The sequence below is a fragment of the Pelodiscus sinensis genome, chromosome 18, assembly GCF_049634645.1.
Source record: "Pelodiscus sinensis isolate JC-2024 chromosome 18, ASM4963464v1, whole genome shotgun sequence".
NCBI lineage: Eukaryota > Metazoa > Chordata > Testudines > Trionychidae > Pelodiscus > Pelodiscus sinensis.
In genome coordinates this window covers 13,088,322-13,109,823 of record NC_134728.1, presented here as the reverse complement: position 1 = coordinate 13,109,823, position 21,502 = coordinate 13,088,322, and the positions used below count along the sequence as shown (strand labels likewise).

Genomic DNA, 21,502 nt, shown 5'->3' with positions numbered 1-21,502 from the left:
ATTTGTGAATAGGGTTGTCTATTCACATAGGCTGCCTGTATGAAAGTTCCTTTCTGAGTCCCATCTAAAGATAGGAATGTCCACTGTGGTCAGCCTTTCATGATGTTACCAGGACATCTGGGGTTATTCTTCCAGCCCCTGGCTCTCATCATCATGTGATTGCATAAGACCCGCCCCCCCCCCATCCCCTTCAAGTGTCCAGCTGAGAGGCACCATTTCAGATTTTGGTTGAGGGGGCCAACCTGTGCATATCATGATGGAGGGGGAAAGTGAGACCATGGAGGGGGGAGGGCAGACAGCAGCTTCAGCAGTGTTACTGGGCAGACTCAGTACAAGTCAAGTAGCAAATAGGGGGGAGAGATCCCATTCCACCTCCCTCACACACACATACTACCTCTTTCTAGGGCTACTAAATAGGGTTGCCAGATGGTTTCAACAAAAATACTGGACACACTTGACATTACATCACAATCTACATTACATCTTATTTAGAAAATACTGGACATGTCTATTTTCTCATATTTTTGCAATTTGTTTCCAAAGAGAAAGCTCAAATACTGGACTGTCCGGTTCAAACTGGACACTTGGCAACCCTACTACTAAGGCACTGGAAAACACTAGTCTTTTGGCAGATAACTTAGCAGTTAGCTGACAAGAGCACTGTATCTAATTCCCATATGAAAGAAAATGAAATAAATATTAGAGCTGCTCAGCTCTAATATTAACACGTTCTGTCATCTTGTGGCAAGTCACTGAAGGGACACTAACCTTAAGGCTATGTCTATATTACGCATTCTTGTGCAAGAAGATATGCAAATGAGGTATGGCGATGAATATTGCTGTGCCTCATTTGCATACTTAAGCCACCATTTTGCGCAAGGGGCTTTTGCACAAGAAGGAGCAGTCTATACCCTCTTGTGCAAGAGCCGTTCTGCTGCTTATTTTCAGGCAGAATAGTTCTTGTGCAAAACGGTGGCTCATTAGGTATGCAAATGAGGCACGGCAATATTCATCGCCACATCTTATTTGCATATCTTCTTGCACAAGAATGCGCAATGTAGACGTAGCCTAACATTTTAATGTCTATTCTTACTTTGTTACTAACTTTGCAAGGGGAGAGATTGACACTATTAGGACTCTTGGGCTCTATCTCAGCTCTGGAAGTGGAGTGAGGTCTAGTGGGTTACAGCAGGGGCAGGTACATTTGGGCTCTATATAAGATCAGAATGGCCAGACTGGATCAGACCAGTGGTCTATCTAGCCCAGTATCCTGTCTTCCAACAGTGGCCAATGCCAGGTGCTTCAGAAGGCATGAAGCAAAGAGGCAATCATCAAATGATCCATCTCCTGTTGCCCATTCCCAGTTTCTGGCAAACTGAGGCTAGGGACACCATCCCTTCCCATTCTGGCTAGTAGCCATTGATATTGGACCTATCTTCCTTGAACTTTTTTTTGATCATATTGGAACCCTGATATGATTAGGGCCTTTCCACCATCTCCTGGCAACGAGTTCCACAGGTAGACTGTGAAGAAATTATTTTTGTTTTAAATCTATTGCCCATAAATGTATTTGTGTGAACTTCTTGTGTTATGTTAGTGAAGGCCTAAATAACATTTCCTTATTCTATTTTTCTACACCAATTATTTTCCAAGCTAAAAAGTCCCAGTCTTGTTAACCTCTCCTCATGTGGAAGCTGTTCCTTACCCCTAATTATTCTGTTGCCCTTTCTGTACCTTTTCCAAATCCAATATATCTTTTTTTAGATGGGGCGACCAGACCTGCATGCAGTATTCAAAATGTGGGCATATAATGACTTTATATAAAGGCAATATGGTATCTTCTGTCTTATCTATTCCTTTCCTAATGATTCCCAATATTTTGTTAGCTTTTTAATTTTTAGACTGCTACTGCACATTGAACAGATGTTTTCAGGCAACTATCCACAAGGATTCCAAAACCTCTTTCTTGAGTGGTATCAGAGATTTTAGCCCCCATCATTTTTGTATGTATAGTTGGGATTACATTTTTCCATGTGCATTACTTTGCATTTATCAGTACCGAATCCCATCTGCCCTTGTGTTGCCCAATCACCCAGTTTTGTGAGATTCCTTTGTAACTCTCTGCAATCAGCTTTGGTTTTGGCTAATCATCAGCCCACTCCACCTGTCCCCTAGTCTGAGTAATTTTGTAGTATCTTCAAATTTTGCCACCTCACTGTTTACCCCTTTCCAAGAACATTTATGAGACGTTTAACAGCAGTGGTCCAAATACAGATCTTTTATTCCTATCTTTTCAGTGGAGTGCCTGGCAATGTTTTCATGATGCTCTAAGAATTCTTGAATACTTGAATTCTTCGATTACTTGCATAACAAAGCCTTTTGTTCTTCTTAATCACCCGCCTTCCTCTTTTTATAACAATCTCTCTGCCCCAAAGGTAAACCTGCAAGCACCTCAAACTCTGTTACATTTAAAACCTGCCTCTGGAGCCAGGGCAGGCAGCTTTAAGCAGACCGCAAGTATGAAATCTAGAGGTTCAAACTTTAGTGGGGGCTGCTGGCCCTAGCTCCCCCTAAATGGCACCCTTGGTCTATGGCTGCTGAGAAAAGGTTGAAAACACGACACTTAAAGGCTTAAATATCAAAAGGCATATAAAAGAAAGCCTTTGGTATGATTGAGACTCTTATGCTTGGTTGGAACGTGACTCCTGCTTTTTGAACACTTGGGCTACGTCTAGACTGGCATGATTTTCCGCAAATGCTTTTAACGGAAAAGTTTTCCGTTAAAAGCATTTGCGGAAAAGAGTGTCTAGATTGGCACAGACGCTTTTCCACAAAAGCACCTTTTGCAGAAAAGCGTCCGTGCCAATCTAGACGCGCTTTTCCGCAAAAAAGCCCCAATCGCCATTTTTGCGATCGGGGCTTTTTTGCGCAAAACAAATCTGAGCTGTCTACACTGGCCCTTTTGCGCAAAAGCTTTGCACAAAAGGACTTTTTCCCGAACGGGAGCAGCATAGTATTTCCACAAGAAGCACAGACAGTAGGAAGTCAGTGTTCTTGCGGAAATTCAAGCGGCCAGTGTAGACAGCTGGCAAGTTTTTCCTTGTGGAATAACTTGCCAGTCTAGACGCAGCCTTGGGGTTGGCGATACTGAGAACACTACAGCCAGCTGGAGGGACAGATGCTTCTCCTTTTCATTGCCCTTGTTAGAAAAACAGAGACATTTTGGCCTTTTGACTTTGGGGTAGTATGCAGGAAGAGGATGAGGATTACTGCTGCCTGTCAGACTCCGTTTAGGGACATATGGAGGGGACTGATTAGCCAAAACCAATCAGTGTGGGGCTAAAAGACTCTAGAGTTGGTGTCTCAGGCTATGACTCTTACTCCAATTTAGGAGCTCACTCCATTTACAAGCCTGTTCTAGGTGTAAGAAGTTTGGGTTGGGGTTATCATCTAGTTCAGTTACTTACTTTAGCCTGGATGTGGAAATTTGCTGCAGCTCACCTGCTTGTTCTGGCCTGGGAGATTAATTTAATTCATGAGTTTATGCTAATCCCCAGAACTCAGCCCTCAGACACTTAATTTAGAAATTTGGCATAGGCTAGGATTTAGGAGTGGTAATATCAGTTAGAAGTCCCTTTGCCCTGAAAGTGGGTGTTTATTTTTCATGAAGTGGTTGCTAGTGGAATTTTTGTGAGGTAAAACTAACATGCTTCCTGAGAGAACTTAAATTGAAAATCCCTTATTTTCCTTCCTTTTTACTGCCCCTGTGAGTTTATCAGTCATGAATTTCTCTGTTCATCTCCTGCTCGTCATGAGAGGTATACTGGTGTCTGTTTCCTTGTGTACAATAGAAGGTGTCAACGAGCAATAGCTCCTCACAAGTAATCAGAGCCGTGACTTTGCCCAAGTCTGTTCACATAAAGAAATTGTAAAACGATGTGTAAGCAACAGGATGCTTTAAAGCAGTGCTTCAGTGTTTTCAAACCTAGTTCTGTGTAGTGGTGTGTTCCCTCAGCCCTTAGGGCATTGAAAGGGGGCAACATCTGCAGCTGGGGTATGGCAGACATGGCAAACTATGAGAGGGAAGGAGGAAGTTCTAGAGAGAGTATTTGGATCTGGCTTTTAGAGCACACTCCAAACTGATCATAGTTTTGCTATCACGGATTTTGATTCAGCCCTTTGCCAAATTAAAGAGCCAGCTGCAAATGGTACATATTGAATCACCCCAAAATTAAAGGATTATTGCCTCTTTAATTTGGGGCGTTTTTCCAGCCACGAACAATACATGACCTTTTGCCCATAGGAAAACCACCCACAGCACCCGCACTCTACAGCTTAACACAGTGTGTGCCCATCCGTGCACCATCATGATGCTATTTAGTAAGGTGACCTTGCCCCATCAGCAGAGTCTAGCGAGGAGGCAAAACAAATCTGCAAACTCCTCTGAGTTTCAGGGATCCTTACCCTGTAGAAGTCCAATGACCTTCCAGGCTGGGAGGCAGAAGAGCTGAAATTTGAGCGCTGTCCTGTAGGTGGCGCAGTTGGTACTGGCACTCTGATTCCCAGTGCAGTTTTCCAGGGCTGTGCTCTTGAGCTTCGGATCCAGGTACCTCCCATAGCTGTTTTCCAGACGCATAGGCTTAAAATAAGACAGATGCTTTCAGAACATGGATGCAGTCGCTCCTGCACTTTTCAGTTAAATGTATTCATTTGACTGAAGGGTTTTTTTAAGGCCAAATGGGACTTGCCTGTTTTAGGAATTTCTTGTCAATAAGCTTTTCTGGTTCACTATTTTAGTCCTTTTGCTAAGTTTCAGATCAGGGGACTTCAGTCCTGTCACTCTGCCAGAAAGGGATTGTTTCTCCTGTCCAAGAACTGCAGATAGAGCCACTTGTTTCAAGTGTAGTGATTCTCCTTACAGAGACTACTTGAGAAGCCCTGGGAGTATCCAGCTTTTCACGGCTATTTCATGATCCCCAACATTACCCGCGCATGCATTTATTATTCCCTTGTGAGTTCAGATGAAACAGTGAGAAAGCTGCTGTAGTAAAAAAAAAAGCCCATTTCTTTATGGCTCTTGATCAGATAAATTCGGAGAACAAAGCAATCTCTGTACTCTGAAGTCTCAAAAGCCCAACAAGCAACAGTATTATTTTGAGATGGGAGCAACACAAGTTCTTTAAAAATGCCCACAAGTTGGCTCAGACTCTGCCCGTTGCATGACTGACTTTAGAGTTCATTAAAATGTACTTACCCACGCCGCTAATAATGACACAATATTCTCTCTCTAAGATACATAGCGCATTGCCAAAGAACTTTGCACAGCTGTGTTTAAACTGTGAAGTGTTATAAGGGACATTTTACTGCATGTTTTTGTTGTACTTTTGTATTTTTTTCTCAGTTTAGGACTAATTTTAACCTGCTCGTCCCAGGAAGCTAAATCCTTACATCTTTCTTGTGAATTTAATTCTTTCAGGCTGGCACATTTTAGTTAAAGTAACAATATGGAGGAAATTACAAATACAGATGAATAACAGGAATGACAAATTTTAAGGCAATGTCTTTCACTTCAAAGGATCCTAATGTGCCACTTAGGGAATGTCTAGACTGCAGAGTTTTTCCAGGATAGAGGTATCCCGAAAAAACTCTGCCGCATCCAGGGATCAGTCTGCTTTTCTGGAACAGTTTCTGAAAAAATGGGCAGGTTCTTTCGGAATCTCTGTATTCCTCATTTCATGAGGAATAAGGGATCTTACAAAAAAGGAGGTTTTTCCCACATTTGGCCCCGTGTAGATGGGCCAAATGTCAGAAAAGCCTCTTCCAAAAAAACAAGAGAAAAAAGGTACGCAAATTGCGGTTTGCAATTTGCCTATCTTTTTCTGGAAAAAAACCCCCCAGTGTAGACATAGCCTCCTACAGCAATTACTTTCATCACAACTGAAATGTAGCCAGTTGCAGGCCATTGCTTCCATTACGCAACAGATTTAGTCATTTTGCCTGACAGATGTTGGTGCACAACTTAAGTGTTCCCTGTACCCATCACTCATTCACTGCATCCTGATTAGGTTAGACAGCAGCAGGCTTGCTGAATGCATCAACAGCACAGGGAAGAGACGATTTACAAATCATGATCATCTTAAAAGCATCTTAAATTGCATTGCTGCATCTTAGCGTGCCTCTGTGCACAACACTGTGGGTTGCTCTGGCGCTCAGTCCGGAAGCTGGCTTTAGGAGAGTGTGAAACCCGGTTGTTCCCACCCGTCTGGACGGAGCCTCTGTTCTGATCCAGGATGATCACTGCAGGCCCAATAAACTGGCATACCTCTCAGCTCAACTGCTGCATGTGCAGATCAGCTGGAGATCCCTCTCAACCCAATCAGCTCCCAGATGAAATCTTCCACTCTGTCTGAGAGCTCTTTGTCCTCCCTGGTTTTAATCTATTGTTGAGGCAGCCGCTGGAGCAGGGAATTACAACATGGGAAAGTGAGCCTCTCCTGTCGCCTGCCATAAGGACAGTAACTCTGTCACTTACCTCATTTCCCATAACCACGGATGTTACTGGCTTAGGGAATGTGTGAACACTCAGCTAAATCCTAAAGACTTTCTCTGGATGTTTATTCACTCTTTACTCAGGCAAAACTCTGGCTGGAGCCCCTGGCAGTTTGCCTGAGTAAGACCTATGAATCGCCAGGGTTTGGCCCACTATGAATAAACGATATGCCTTCTAATGAAAACACCTGAAACCCTAGCTTACATTGATCCATCTAACTGGCTAGGTGCTGGGCTGCATTCATTTTATAGGCCTCCTGCGGGGCTGGCTGACTCTTGCTCTGTTCTATAATTCACCTAGCAGCCTGCTGGAAGATTTCATTCAACGACTGGGGCAGACGACAGAGGTTGCTCTTTAGTCTGGCTATGGAAGAAGCTGAGGAGACAGTTTACTATATAGTTCTATCTGCTGCATCTACAGAACAAGAATTGCCAGAGTTTGGCCAGCACCAAACCCTTTTTGAAGGGCTTTACTGCAATTTAAGCATCAGACTTTTCCTTCCTAAAAGCTGTGAGGATTCTCTTCTGTAGATTACCTCATCACCACCTCACAGGAGCAGGATTTGCTCCACTCCCATCTCCCATGGAAAAAAAGCAACCTCCCCCCCAAAGATCATAGAAGCCAGGGTCATCCTGGTAAGGAGTCTGTGCCCCTGCTCTGGAAGTGACCTTTGGTGGCTTACCCCATCTGTCCCTTGCGGGGACTTAAGACATCTGGGATAGGACTCTGAAAGGAGAAAATGTGAAACTGGAATCTTCCTGCTGTGTGGAGGAGGGACGTTATGCAGGGATAACACTCCAACCCAGAAGCAGAGCTACAGGGCAAAAAAACTGACCCACCGCATGTCTGTCTCACACAAAAAACAGTTGTTCCACTTTTTGGGCAACAAGATGTCACTGATTTGTATATATATAAAAATTATATTATAAATGTAGTGGCGCTTTGCTACCAAAAAGTGGAACAATCGTGTATTGTGTCCATATGTGTATAGGGTTGCCAGGTGTCTGGTTTTCACCCGGACTGTCCATTATTTGGGTCCCCCATCCAGTAAAAAAAACAGAAAATGCCAGACATGTGAACTGTCCGGTATTTCCTGTTTCCCTTGGATGGAAGCATGGCGGGGACATTTCCCCTGCCGTGTTTGGCGGGGGTGAGGGAGTGAGGGGCCATTTAAAGGCACAGTGCCTTTTTTTTTTTGCTCAACAACTCTGGTCTCCCCCCTTAGTTTTTCTCCACAGATTTTTTGTGGGGGGTGGAGGGAGTGGAATGTTCAGTATTTTTTGTTAAACCATCTGGCAACCCTATACGTATGTATCAGTGGAGCCGACAGCTTCTCCAAGCCCCTGGGTAAGGTGGAGGTGGAGGAAGCGCTACACTCTGGGAAGGGGCAGGGCCTTGGTTGGAAGGGGCAGGGTTGGGCATTGCCTTGCCCAGCCGTAAGTGCTGCCTAGAGCGTGCCATGAGGTGCTCCAGCAGTGATTTCAAGGGTCGAGGCTCTGGGCCATTTTGAATTGTTGGGCCTCCAGGGCATAACCCCTTCTTCCCCGCCTGTCAGCGAGACTGGTATATATATTATAACTTTTTCTTTGTCAGCAAAGTGCTACAGATTTGTATATATAAAAATTTCTAGAACATGCAGAACTCCCCACTGACATCACTGGTGAGCTCTGCATAATTTTTTTGGGGGTGTGTGTGATACAACAGGGCCCTTAATTTGGGAAGAGAAACCAAATCCTCCACCCGTATATCACTGACAGACCCACTCAAATGACTAGGGATCTGAGCCTAGCCTGTGGAATGGAATTCGGCTTTAAATCTTCTAATTTGCAAGGTGTTTTTGAACAAAGCCAGTACATGGGATGTTCTGCAAGATTATAAGAGACTGAGCTGTCAGGAAAATTCCACAGCACAGTCACTCGGTGTCAAAAACAAATGTGAACACCATGGGCCAGAGCCTTAGCTCCATTGATTTCAATAGAGCAATGCCAATTTACTCCAGCTGAGGATCTGGCTGTTGGCAGGGCATTAAGAGACACCCCCTGCCCCCCCAAAAATGTTAGTCTAATCTAAGGTCTAAATCACTAATAAAACAGCTTTAGTGCTCATTCTTCAGCCCCAAGATTTGTCATTGCCCAATATACGAGCCCTAGATCAGGGCAGGTGGCAATGGGAGCAATTAAACTTGAGTTGAGCATTGCAAAGTCTTCTGAATCACCCCCACCTTCAGAAAGCAGAGAGAGGCTTTCCCTCCTGGGGTCTTTTATTCTGTCTACAAGTGCCAAGTTGTCTTGCTGTAAAACTGTCATTGGCTCTGGCTACGTCTACACTACTGGCTTCTTGCACAAGAAGCTTTTTGTGGAAGAGATCTTCCACAGAAACTTCTTGCACAAAAGAGCGTCCACACTGCAAAGGCGCATCAAAAAAGCAATGTGCTTTTGTGCAAGAGAGCGTCCACACTGCATGGATGCTCTCTCGAAAGAAAGCGCTGATAGTTATCCCCAGAATGGCCATCAGGGCACCTGTGCTTTTTCCTTTTTCCTGTTTTTATGCAAAAAACCCCTGTTGCCCATCCACACACACCTTTTTGAGCAAGAACTCTCGAGCAAAAAGGAGTTATTTCTCATAGAAAGATGAATACCTACACTGGAAAAACCCCTCTGTTCTTTCATTTTACTTGTGGAAAAACGTGCTTGAGGTGTGGACGTTCTGTGAGTTTTGGCGCACAGCCATTTTTGCGCAAAAACTCTGTAATGTAGGCCTAGCCTCTAGGAAAAGCCCCTCTGATCTTAAACGCCACTGTGATGGAGCCCTTGGAAATGTGCTTGGATGGCTTAGAGAGTGTGGGTGCTGAAAACACCACGAGTGGCCCAACAGGAATAGATTGCAGCTAAACAAGAAAGTCATCAGATTCAGACACCAGCTTGCCGAAAGGCAAGTGGAACAAGGCTGCGGGTTTTCTGTAATTGCTCTGAGTAGCCTCATACTGAGAATAGCTGGAAAGCCATTTAAGAGCACTTTCTTGCAGCAAACTCATATGCTGTTTTCCTAATTTTAAGCCCTTTTTGTTCAGCAAGGGGGTTGATACATCCCCACTCTGTGGCTTGCACTAGTAGCATTTCCTGTAGGGTTGCCAATTTTGGTTGGATTTATTCCTGCATCTTTCATCACATGACATAATCTTTAATTAGAGATTAATCTTTAATTCCTGGAAACTCCAGGACAATCCTCAAGGGTTGGCAACCCTAATTTCCTGTCTCTGATCTGGTACATGTACAATTTCTTTAACAAAACAGGGACAGGTTTGAACAGCAAAACTGGGCTGCGACAGTGTAACATGGGGCAGGCCAACAGCAGGGGCAGGGTCACAGCAGCCCAGGAGGGGAGCCGGAGCCAGCAGCAGGCAGCCTGGCTGGAACTGTCAGCAGGGTGACCAGCCGAGGCCAGCAGCAGTCTGGGGAGTAGCTGGCAGGGGACCTCCCGTGGTCCAGCAAATCCCTCATTTGTGACTGGTCAGGTCCCAAGGGTGCTGGACCAGGGAGGTCTAACCTATATCAACGAATGAAGGGGCATATCCTGAGTCTTTAGGCAAGCTAACTTCCAGTTAAAATTAAGAGGAAGTTTTCCTGGTAGGAATTCAGATTTGGACCTTCAAACTAGAACTCATCCCATAAGAGGTTATTCTGCACATATCCTTCCAGAATGACTGATCCGCTACATAGGTTCAGATCCACTTCTCAGCTTTTAAATGAATACTAATAATGAAAAAACAGTAGAGAAATATCCTTTTTGGAGGTAAGTTTTGTTTGTGTTCTACCAAGCAAATTGATTTTGGAAGAAAACTTGAGTTCAGATACATATCTTTGTTTCTTTATCAATAAAGAGAGAAGAAATTGCCCACATTACAGACTGCAACAAAATTAGGCACTGTAGGTCAACTCTTCTCCAGGGCTAGATTACTACACGCTGTTGCTTCCTATGGCCAAAGTTGTTATTTCCATTTATAAGTGTAATGTTTCAGTAAGTCACACTTTGCATGAATAAGATCAGAGCCTGCAGTCACGGGGAATTACATAGCTCTTTAAGAATGACCCTAAACCTTTGATATTTTACAAGGAGTGTTCAGACTGGAACATAACTATGGATAAGAAACATACAAATGTATTTTGCATAAGTGAATTACACTTATCCACCCAGGCGTTATTAACAAAGCATTCCTCAGCCATTCTTCTGCCCTGAGAAAGCATGCAAAATGGATTTGGAGTTAGCAGCTAAAAGAATGACCATTCTTCTAAATGTGAGGAAAATAGTCATAGTTTACTAACTCCATTTCTCTTGCATTTGTGCTGAGATTAAATTAGTGGTCTTTTTAATATGCTCAAAATAATCTCTCAAGAACACAGTTTTGTGGGGGGAGACCTATATTATAAATTCTATTAACTTAGAACAATTAACTATAAGGCACTATTTTTCATTTTTCACATCTGCAGAGGTTACAGCCTCACCAAAGGCTTTAAGCAAAATAGGCAGAAAGTTAAGCGGGAAGGTCCAATCATGGATCAGTAATTGGTTAAATTATAGGAAACAAAGCGTAGGAAAAGATGGTCAATTTTCACAGTGGAGAGAGGTAAATAGTGAGGTTCCAAAGGATCCAGTGCTGTTCAACATATTCAGAAATGATCTAGAAAAAGGAGTAAACAGTGAAGTAGCAAACTTTGCAGCTGATACAAAATTACTGAAGCTAGAAACGTAGGGATCTGTGAAGATTACAAAGAGATCTCACAGAACTGGGTGACTGGGCAAGAACATGGCAGATGGTGTTCAATGCTGATAAGTGCAAAATAATGGGTGCTGGAAAACATAACCTGAACTATAGATACCAAATAATGGGATCTAAACTAGCTGGTTCCACTCAAGAAAGAGATTTTCATCATCATGGATAGTTCTCTGAAAACAGCTGCTCGGTGTGTAGCAGTAATCAAAACAATTGAACAATATTGGGAAGAATTAGGAAAAGGATAGAAAATATCATAATGCTACTTTATAGATCCTTGATTACTGTGTGCAGTCCTAGTTGCCCATCTTAAAAAATTAGAACTGGAAACAAGTACAGAGAAGGGTAACAAGAATGTTTAGGGATATGGAACAGCTTCCCCGTGAAGAGAGATTATAAAGACGGGGACAGCTACATTTAGAAAAGAGACTACAGTTGGACCTACCTGGTCCGGCACCCTTGGGACCTGACTGGTCCCAGATGAGGGACTTTTCTTGAGCTGGGGAGGTCATTTCTGGCCCCCCAGCTGCCGCCCCCGCTGTCCCCACCATTGGCCTTCCTGGCTCCCCCCTCAGCCCAGCTGAGCTGTGTGCCAGCTCCTGGCCCTCCCATTCTGCAGCCCAGCTGAGTTGCACACTGCCTCCCCACACCCCTGCATAGTGCCAGGCTTCCAGTCTCCTTCTCCTACAGTGCACTAGTCTCTCTGATCCTGGAACATCTGTGGTCCTTCCAGACCACAGATGTTGCCGGACCAGAGTTCCAATTTATAGAGGTGTAACCTATACAAAGAGTGGATATGATACAGTTCTATGGAATCATAAAAGGTGTGAAGAAAGTAAATAAGGAAGTGTTATTTACGCCATCACATACCACAAGAAACAGGGGTGACCCAATGATATAAATGGCCAGACAACTTAAACCCAAGGAAGTATTTCTTCACATAACACACAATCAACCTGTGGAACTCCCTTTCTAGGAGATGAAAAGGCCAAAAGTATAATTGGGTTTCAAAAAATAATTAGATAACTCAATCAATGGCTTTTAGCCAAGATGGTGAGGGAAGAAAGCTCATTCTCTGGGTGCCCCAAAATCTCTGAATGCCTAAAGCTGGAACTGGATGACAGGGGGTGGATCACTTGTTTTGCTCACTTTACGCTATGCAAATTGAGTATCTTATTTCGATTCTAATTTGGCGCATCTACACACTGCCAAATTGCAAAATAACGCAATATTTCAAGACATCCCTTAAATCTCGTGGAACGAGGGTTACAGAAATGCTTAAATAATGTGCCCATTATTCCAAAAAATATTTAGAAATAATGGGCGGCTTGTTAAGACACAGGGTAGCTATTTTGGCATACCTCCGGGCAGTGTAGATGTACCCTAAGTGATCAAACAGATGAAATATCCCTAAAGAGGAGATAAGGCCTGTTGTATTTGTAATATTTCAGTCAACAGTTTCTTCTATTTAAATACCAATCTTACATTAATTTATTTTGTCAAAATGCAGAATTATAAAAAAAAAGTTTGAATACAACAATGGGCCCAATTCTACCCTCCTTCTCTCCCTAGACACCATGTTGACTTCAATATGGGTACAAGTGAAGACAGAGTTTGGTCCCAATTCTCTGGTAACTTTGTTTCCTTTAGATTAATACACTGATGAGCTGGCTCATTTCTGACTCCAGAGATGCTGGAGTTACCGCACGACATTTCCTTCTAAAATATGCCAGCCCTTCCTGAGTCAAGATAAACCACCTAGAAGTCAGCCCATTCATAGACAGACCGTCTCATTTTCTATTCCGGTGTACCTCATTGCTCAGGTCAGACATGACAGGTGATATATGAACGAGAGAGGATGGAAGTGAAGGAGACACTCTCACCTGCTCCAAGCTCCTGTCTCAGCACCCCAGCCAGGCTCCTCCTCCAGCCTTCATCCTGCTTCCTGGGCAAAAGGTGTCACCTGGTTGCACCCCTTCCCGGGCTCAGATTACAAAGGGCATTGGCCATTGTGTACATGTGGGAGGTTGTTATACCAAAATTGCCATCTAGGTATTAATATAGTGCCCAGAGAAACTGAGGGACACATATGGTTACTGCAGGACAGTAGAAATCATATGCAACATAACAAGCTGGCTAAAATCCTCATTTCATCACAACTTGGCAAGTAACTTATTTTCCTAATTGGCCCATGTAGAATTGCTCTACTAATAGTTTTCTTAAACTATTACATGGAGCCAGAAACTGAAGACAATCTTCCGTAGCCAGCTGGTCATAGGCAAAAAATCAACTCAAGGGAACCTGTGATCAATACTATCTGGGAACCAGGTTTAGAAACTGTGGTTAGGTCAATGGTAACATGTATTTAGCTAACAGTGTTAGGCCCTAGCTGAGTTCACACTGGCTGGCATAGCTCAGGTGTGTCCAATAAGAGACAAGTGTGCTTGAAAGGGTTTGTCCTTCTGTGGGCTGAGAACATGTATTCAGAACTCCCCTGGTGTTAATGCCTGATAATTACATGCACCTGCAAAACAGAATAGGGAGGGAGGGGGGTTAATTATGAGAGGTAAAAATACATGAGAGAACTGGTTTGCTCTCTGTGTTTAGTTTCAGCAAGCTCTGAAAAGCTATGTCCAACTCTGGCCTAGCTTGCTGTAAAAGTTTGGCACTGATAAATGAGAAACACCAAACACAAGGAAATGACTAGGAAACTCAGAGATTTTTTTCCATAGAACTGCAGTGATGGTGCAAGTTTGCTTTTAGTTATGTAGGTTGCGTTAATAAAACTCCTCTAGTCTCCTGCATACATAGAGGGTGGAATTTGGGTACCAACATACTACTTCACACTCACACACAGCCTAAGACAGGTGCTGCAATTGTGACTAGATAAAACAGACACTCTCATTGGAATCCGTATTTTTTTTAACCAAGGGAAAAATCACATCTCTCTTCCTTCACTCAGATGGAAACTCAAAAGAAAACAAAATACACATTTTTTAAATTAAAGGCACTCCATCACTTCAAGCTTATAGAATGCCTCTGCTGCTTTGGCAGATCCATATAACCTCTCTACGAGACACTTTATTAGTGGCCATCCTGGCCCTATTTAATAGTGATGCCTAAGCATATTTATTTGCCAGAAAGCTTTGAAGAGAGGAACTGGTAATCAGACGACAGCTTAGCCAACCTCATTTCAAATGTCTAAATCACTTATGTGGATCTTGAGCACAAAGGAGACCACCTACCTTAGAATATTAACATAAATATAGAATTTGCTCAGTGCAAAAGGGCACTGGCAGGAGCTGCGAGCAGAGCAACAAAAACAATTAGGCGATGGGAGGGATTGAGTTACGAGGAGAGTGAAGAGAACTCTGACCATGTAGCCTGGCTCAGTGACAGCTGTGAGAGATGGACATGATGACAGTCTATAAATATTCAGAGGCTGTAACCACCCAGGAAAGGATGAGTGAATAAAGAAGTTCTGCTGGGAGGACATTAAGAAAGGAAAAATGTAGCCTAAACATTGGGATAAACTTCCTGACATTGAAACCTATAAAGCTGTCACAGCCCATTCCCTTGGCATGTTTTAGCAAACTGCACAAAGCATTGCTGAGTTTACAGTAGAGAGTAACTCTCCCTTGACAGGGAGAAGACTTGAGTCTAACAGACCTTTGCATCTTGGACTGCTATGGGCCTTGCTCCCAGGGGTTAACAATCTGAGTAACCCTGTTGTCTTCCAGGGAACTGCCTGTGTAAATAATGGCTCATCAGCAAGATCAAGCGACTCACAGCCTGGCTCTATGAAACCAGAATCATAGGAATTGGGGATCAGATTCTGAAAAGAATGTTGATGCCTAAAGATGTAGATGGGCACCTAATAGGGATCCAATGCTTAAACTGTTTAGGTGCTCTTGAAAATCCCATTTGCCACCTAAATACCTTGGAAAATCAGACAACAGGCACTTAGATTATGATTTCGGGGGGGAGGGGACAGGGACCATTTTTGGGTTCTATGTGTGTACCGCACCTATCTCAATGGGGCCCTAGCCCGTGACTGGAACTCCCAGGCATTACAATAATAGAGAGCGTAATAATAGGAACAAATAGAATTACAGTATACAGAAAGACCATCGGACTCTCCTTCTTGGCTCCATGAATGAGGCCTGCAGGGTGGAGAACAACGAAAAGCTGGAGACTGTTGCTGAAGAAAAATGTGAGCCACCCAGTTTCAGAACTTTAGCTGACATGATGATGGAAGCTGTCTCAAAAAAAAAATCCCACAGAAAGGGTATGTCTACACTACCCTCCTAGTTCGAACTAGGAGGGTAATGTATGCATACCGCACTTGCTAATGAAGCCCGGGATTTGAATTTCCCGGGCTTCATTAGCATAAGCGGGGAGCCGCCATTTTTAAATCCCCGCTGCTTCGAACCCCGTGCAGCGCGGCTACACGGGGCTCGAACTAGGTAGTTCGGACTAGGTGCCTATTCCGAACTACCAGTACACCTCGTTTCACGAGGAGTAATGGTAGTTCGGAATAGGCACCTAGTCCGAACTACCTAGTTCGAGCCCCGTGTAGCCGCGCTGCACGGGGTTCGAAGCAGCGGGGATTTAAAAATGGTGGCTCCCCGCTTATGCTAATGAAGCCCGGGAAATTCAAATCCCGGGCTTCATTAGCAAGTGCGGTATGCATACATTACCCTCCTAGTTTGAACTAGGAGGGTAGTGTAGACATACCCAAAGGTATTAAACTGATACATGCCTTCAGACCAGCAATGCATTCTGAAACAAAGTCATGAGGGAACATATTTGACTCAGTCACATGTAGCCTCAGAAAATGGTTGCCTGTTCAGTTAAAGCATAGAATTAGAGTTGTTTAAACATGTGTTTTTCAGGGGTCTGGGTGTGGTTTCTAGATAGCTTGAAATTTCAGTCTACTGTTGGGCCTGTCAACATCAGCCAACTTTTGATGCATTCCAGTTCTCTTAAATGCTGCCAGCAGATGCTGAAATTAAGGCTGACGTTCAACCTACATCACGTAAAATCTAATAATAGGACTTGCACTACTTGAAATTAAAATTAAATAAAAAAGTTTAGGACTCTCTTGCCATAAATTTCTGCTGTCACCTGTATTTTCATTGGCCTTTCCAGGTGGCCTAATTGAAAAATTATTTGACTAACACGAAAAACAAAGTATCGTGTTTTGTTTCAAAAGGGGAAAGAAAAACTCTTTTAAAGTCATAACCAGCCAGTAATCTGCACTTCAAATCTCATGGACTTCAGTGTGAGATCTGAGGTGAATTCCACTGACACCAGTGGGAGTTCTGGGTGTGAACTGACCCCAAGATACAGGATGAAATCCTGTACATTTTGCCTTTCACTTCAGTGAGGCCAAGAGTTCAGTGCTTAAAGCTATTTTTGTGGGAGTTGTGAGTGAATCTTCAGTGGCTGTTTGGGGAATTGACTGATGATAGAGTATGACTTCTATTGGCAGTGTGTAAAGTGACTTCACTGGATGTTTTGCATGTTTCCATGGCAGGATATGGCTTTATTACCAATACTAAAAGTGAGCAAAAATACACTAGAGCTAAGTCTCTGCAAATGTTTTCTAACAGAATCTGTATGACCTAGCATATCTGATAGTGTAAAACATTTTCATGCTGATAAAATCAAAAGGTTGGTCAAGCGCGTTAAAAATACATATGAAAGAAGTTAAAAGGAAAAGTTAATCAGGGAACCAACTGGACCTGTTCTGCAAAGCTTACTGTTCCAGAGCTCTGCAGTGTCCCTCAATTTACTGGTGTCACTTGAGTCAAAAAATCACCTACTCACTTTTACTCTTGAACAGTGTTTACAGCAGAAATAAAGGATCATAAAGCTAGGCCTATGAAAAAAAGTTATTTTCATCAAAAGAATGAATTCAGCAGCATTTTAAGTTTTGTGCAAGAACACTTTTAGTGTCCCTCATTTAGAATCGTTGTGACATGTTGCATCCCACATTCAGGGCTTGTCAGGTTGAGATATGCCTTCTTCCTTAGTATACCCTTACTTCCCCCACTTCAGGCATTTTATTATGAATGCTGCTTGATTAAATCCTTGTACAATTTCTCATAGTTTACTCTAAATGAGGCTCCAATCTTGTTCCCATTGATATCAGTGACAAAACTTCTACTGACTTCTAAAAGAGCAGAAATAAACCCTTAAAATACACAGGCAGACAATTCAAGCCAGATCCTTAAACCAATTAAAGTCAGTGGAAGGTCTCCCATTGACTTCAATGGGGCCCAGAGCTGGCTCTCTCGTCTAATGGTGGAGGGAATGAGGGGACCCAGGAAATACTAAATGCTGTACTAACAGCAGTCATTCTCCTTTCTTTGCGTTAAGTAACTCACTCCAATTTTGGATCCTCCTTCACCAAAGAGCCGTTCATTTCTGGAAACACAAGACCACAAGAGGCTTGCTCAATTTCTATCTAAACTTTCGTTGAAGGTTTTACATTCCAATACACCACACCAATATTTTCCATGGGCAGCTTCTCTTAGTTTAGAACCTAGTCAGCTTTTAAAATAAAAGGACTTCTTGACTTTCAGTGTTTATTTTTAAGTTTGGAAATTATGGGGTCAAGCCTAAGATAAGATCAACAGTTGAATTCAATTATATGATTAGAAAGCAAATCCCATATAAAGATAATACCAAGTTTATACATATTTTACTGACCAAGTAACAATACAGTATTCTGTTTATGTTTAATAGAGACCAAGCTTGCTTACTAATTTGTTGTCTGCTTGCTGGATTGTTTTGTTTTGTTTTTTATTCTATATTTCAAAGCTACCCAAAATATCAATGAATAATGGGCGATGATCCTATGATTTGACTCTCTTTGCTCTTTCCATAATGATAGCTTAGCCATATTGCGAAGTATATGGATACAGATAAAGACAAGGCTGAGATATAAAAAGAAAAAAAATCACAAGTGAAAAAATAGATTGTGGTTTCTATATTTTCCCCACAAGCACAAATTGTTGAGTAAGGACATTTTCAAAAGCCAGAAATTGCTATGGAGAAAACCAAAGTTGAAATCCAGTCCTAGAAGAGACTGCATCTGGCAGAACCAAATTTGGAAAGAGATTTTACTTTAAATGGGTTCCTATATTTGCCCACTACATAACACACGTTACTTATACAAACAAAGTTTTAATGGATGATACACAACCCTTGTGAAAATCAACCTCAATATTAGAAAGCACCTAAGCAAGACTGTTCAAAAGTCTTTTGGTTTCCTTACCTCTCTGCCCAAAATAAAATATTAATTGTAAAAAAGCTCTAGCTTCCTAAGTCTAAGATGATATATTGCAAAAGTAATAACACTAAGAAATCAACAGCTAAACACTGCAGTATAACCTATTTTATCCAAGCAAACAGGGCAGTCAGACATTGCAAATATGATGAAGCATACAGCAGGTCCCTGCATACCAGTTTATATTCAGTGAGATATAGTTATGTACAATGGATCCTTTTTGGAGCATCATCTTTTAAAGATGCACCATTAACTGATGTTAGTTCCTATGCACTAGCGGCAAAATGCTGCCATCAATTTTAAACACTTGAAATACAGATTATAAACTGATAAGGAAGGAGCTCTGCGACCCTGAAGTTCAGCTGAGATGACACAGCTGGGTGGACAATTGATCAATCCAGGGTTAGCTTTAATCTTGTTTACATATTCAGATCTGATGATGCGTTCCTTTAAACATCACCACCAGAAGCTGAGACAGATGGGACACAAAACCAGATCGACTCACCGCTAAGTGTTTAAAAGCCTTAGCTGAGTCCTTGCTCACTGCATTTAGTGCTTTAAATGCTTTGAACTTACATGCTGCCTTTTACCCACGGGTCTCAAACCGCTTTACGGGCGTTAATGAACAGAGCCACCAAACGCCCTTAAGAGGCAGGTCATATTTTTTCAGAGGAAAAAACTAAAGAGGAAGTCTGTGACAGGTCTCTAGACCTCCAGCCTAGCACCTTAGCCTCAAGATCACCCCTTCTCCTTTCAATGCTCTATTTTACTTTTTTTTCTGTTCAGTTCACACAGGACATGGACACTTTCAGCTCAGAGTCTCCTGGTGTTTTCTAGAGAAACATGCTGTCAAAGGAGAGGTTCCCTCCCACTGGCTCCCTCCTTTTTAACAGGGAATCAATTATGCCGCTGCTTTTCTTTCCCAGCACGGTTACCTAGCTTCTCTAGCACTGAGCATTCACAGAGATCTCTTGCTGCAGCTCCTTGACAGCTGTGGTCAGATGTCAACCTTGCCAGCTGTAAAGGTGGGGCGCAAGGATTCTGGGTGTCTGGAGCAATCCCTGGGGCTCAGTGGGGAACTCGACGTGTCTCCTCTTGGAGAGGTGAGATCCCTCTGATGTATTTCACCGCCGAGGAAGGTGCTACTTCCTGGGAAATGGTCCCAAGAAGAGCCTCCCAGCCCTTCCTAGAGTTACCCCGGGGCTCAATTCCTTATCTTGTGTCATTGACTGGCACAGAAAAGAAAGAGAATTAGAGGAAAGTTTGCAAAAGCTTCCAGGGAGGAGGTCGGCGGGGTACTGATCAGCAGCAGGCAGGGAGCTTTGGGTGGGAGCCAGAGGCTGCCTCTCTTCTCTCTATGAGCCTAACATGTGAGCTTTGATGAAAAACTCCTCTCAAAGTCAGCTCCCCCTGAGCAGATCACTACCAGATCCCGGGCCGCCTAGGCACTTCCAGCCCCAACTGCCGAATTCACGCTGGAAACAGCTCTAGGGAGTATCGGAAGTCACTTCGAATCAAAGGGCAGAAACCCTCCAGTCCTGGGTCATTCCGTGAGACAAGCCTGACTATCAAGGGAGGGCCCGGGGAGCTCTGAGATCAGGGTGGGGGAGCCCCCCCCCAAAGCCACGAATCTTCTCTCCCATCACCGGCCACTTCAGGGAGTGGGACGGTGCTTGGCTCTTCCTCGTTATTAACGCGGCTCTTTTGCGGACTGTCCCGTGGGCGGGAGCTGGCTTCTGGCCGGGGCAAGCCGCTGCCCGCCTGGGGACACGGGTCCGAGGCGCTGCGGGCGCCACTTTCCTTGTGCAGCCAAAGTCTCCGCGCTCTGCCTGGCGGATCCGGAGTCCGGGGAGCGCGCCCCGCGGGAGGCAAAACTCCCCTGCAATGCGCGGAAGCAAGGCAGAGGGATGCGCCGCGTCAGGGTGGCCCCTGCGGCCGGGGGTGCCAGGGTTGGGGGCCAACTCGCAGCTCAGGCGGCAGGAAAGAGAAACTCGCCTTCCCCGAGGTGCAGCCGGCCGCAGGGAGAGAGCCGGGGGGGGGGGGGGTGTTTTCAACCCCCCCCGGGCTGCTGGAAGACCCGGTCTGGAGCATCCCGAGCCATCTCTAAGAGGGAGGCAGGACACCCCAGCGCCACTCTGCATCCCCCACCCGCCAGTGCAAAGCGCTCCCGTGTCACCTACCTAGGAGCAGCCCAAAGAGGCACCAGCACCGGCCCATGGTATCCACGCGGCTTCCTTGCCACCTGCCCGCCGAGAAGGGACGGAGCCGCCGGGCCGTGCGGGGCAGAGTCTCAGAGCCGCTGCGGCGGCGCCATGTGGGGCGAGGAGGGGCCTCGAGACGCGCCTCGGCCCGGCCCTGGGTGTGTGTGGGGAGGGCGGGGGGGTGTCAGGCGGCTCCGGCGCTGCGCTGGGATTGCGCCTCGGGGCGGAGGGCGGGGCGAGTGTGGGGGCTCCCGAACCCCCTTGTGTCTCGCGGCGGGACTGGGCTCCGGCTCGGCCAGCGCTTTGCTGGGACCGCCTGCGCCCCCCCCCCCGCGCTGCGGGGAGCGTGAATGGGGCTTGGCAGCTACAGATTCCAGTTGCCAGAAGAGGTGGAGACTCCCTCGCCTTCCCCCCCACCCCCGCTCATTGCAATGTCCCCCCCCACCCCCGCTCATTGCAATGTCCCCCCCCCCCCCACCTCCGGCCACGCACCGAGCTCCGGCCAGCGGGCAGCAGCGGGGGCGGTCCCGTGCGTGGGCGCCGCTGGAAACAGGCCCCCAGCCAGCCCCCCCTTGCGCTCCGCCCCCCCCCCCCCACACACACACTTTCTGCAGCGCGCGGGGAGGCGCCGGGCAGAGACAGGTTTCTGTTTCCACCCGGAGGGGCAGCGGGTTTGCTCTGCT

General features: G+C 44.8%; 1 protein-coding gene across 1 annotated transcript in view; it reads right to left on the bottom strand.

Moving 5' to 3' along the window:
- Positions 1–21,107, bottom strand: part of APCDD1L (APC down-regulated 1 like) — a 30,947-nt gene extending 9,840 nt beyond the window's left edge. The window contains exons 1-2 of the mRNA XM_075901135.1: positions 20,799–21,107; positions 4,465–4,639 (exon numbers count right to left, since the gene is read on the bottom strand). Coding sequence (XP_075757250.1) covers positions 4,465–4,639; positions 20,799–20,835 — 212 coding nt within the window. The 5' untranslated portion in view covers positions 20,836–21,107. The remainder of the gene's footprint in view (positions 1–4,464; positions 4,640–20,798) is intronic.
- Between the last annotated feature and the right edge of the window lie 395 nt (positions 21,108–21,502).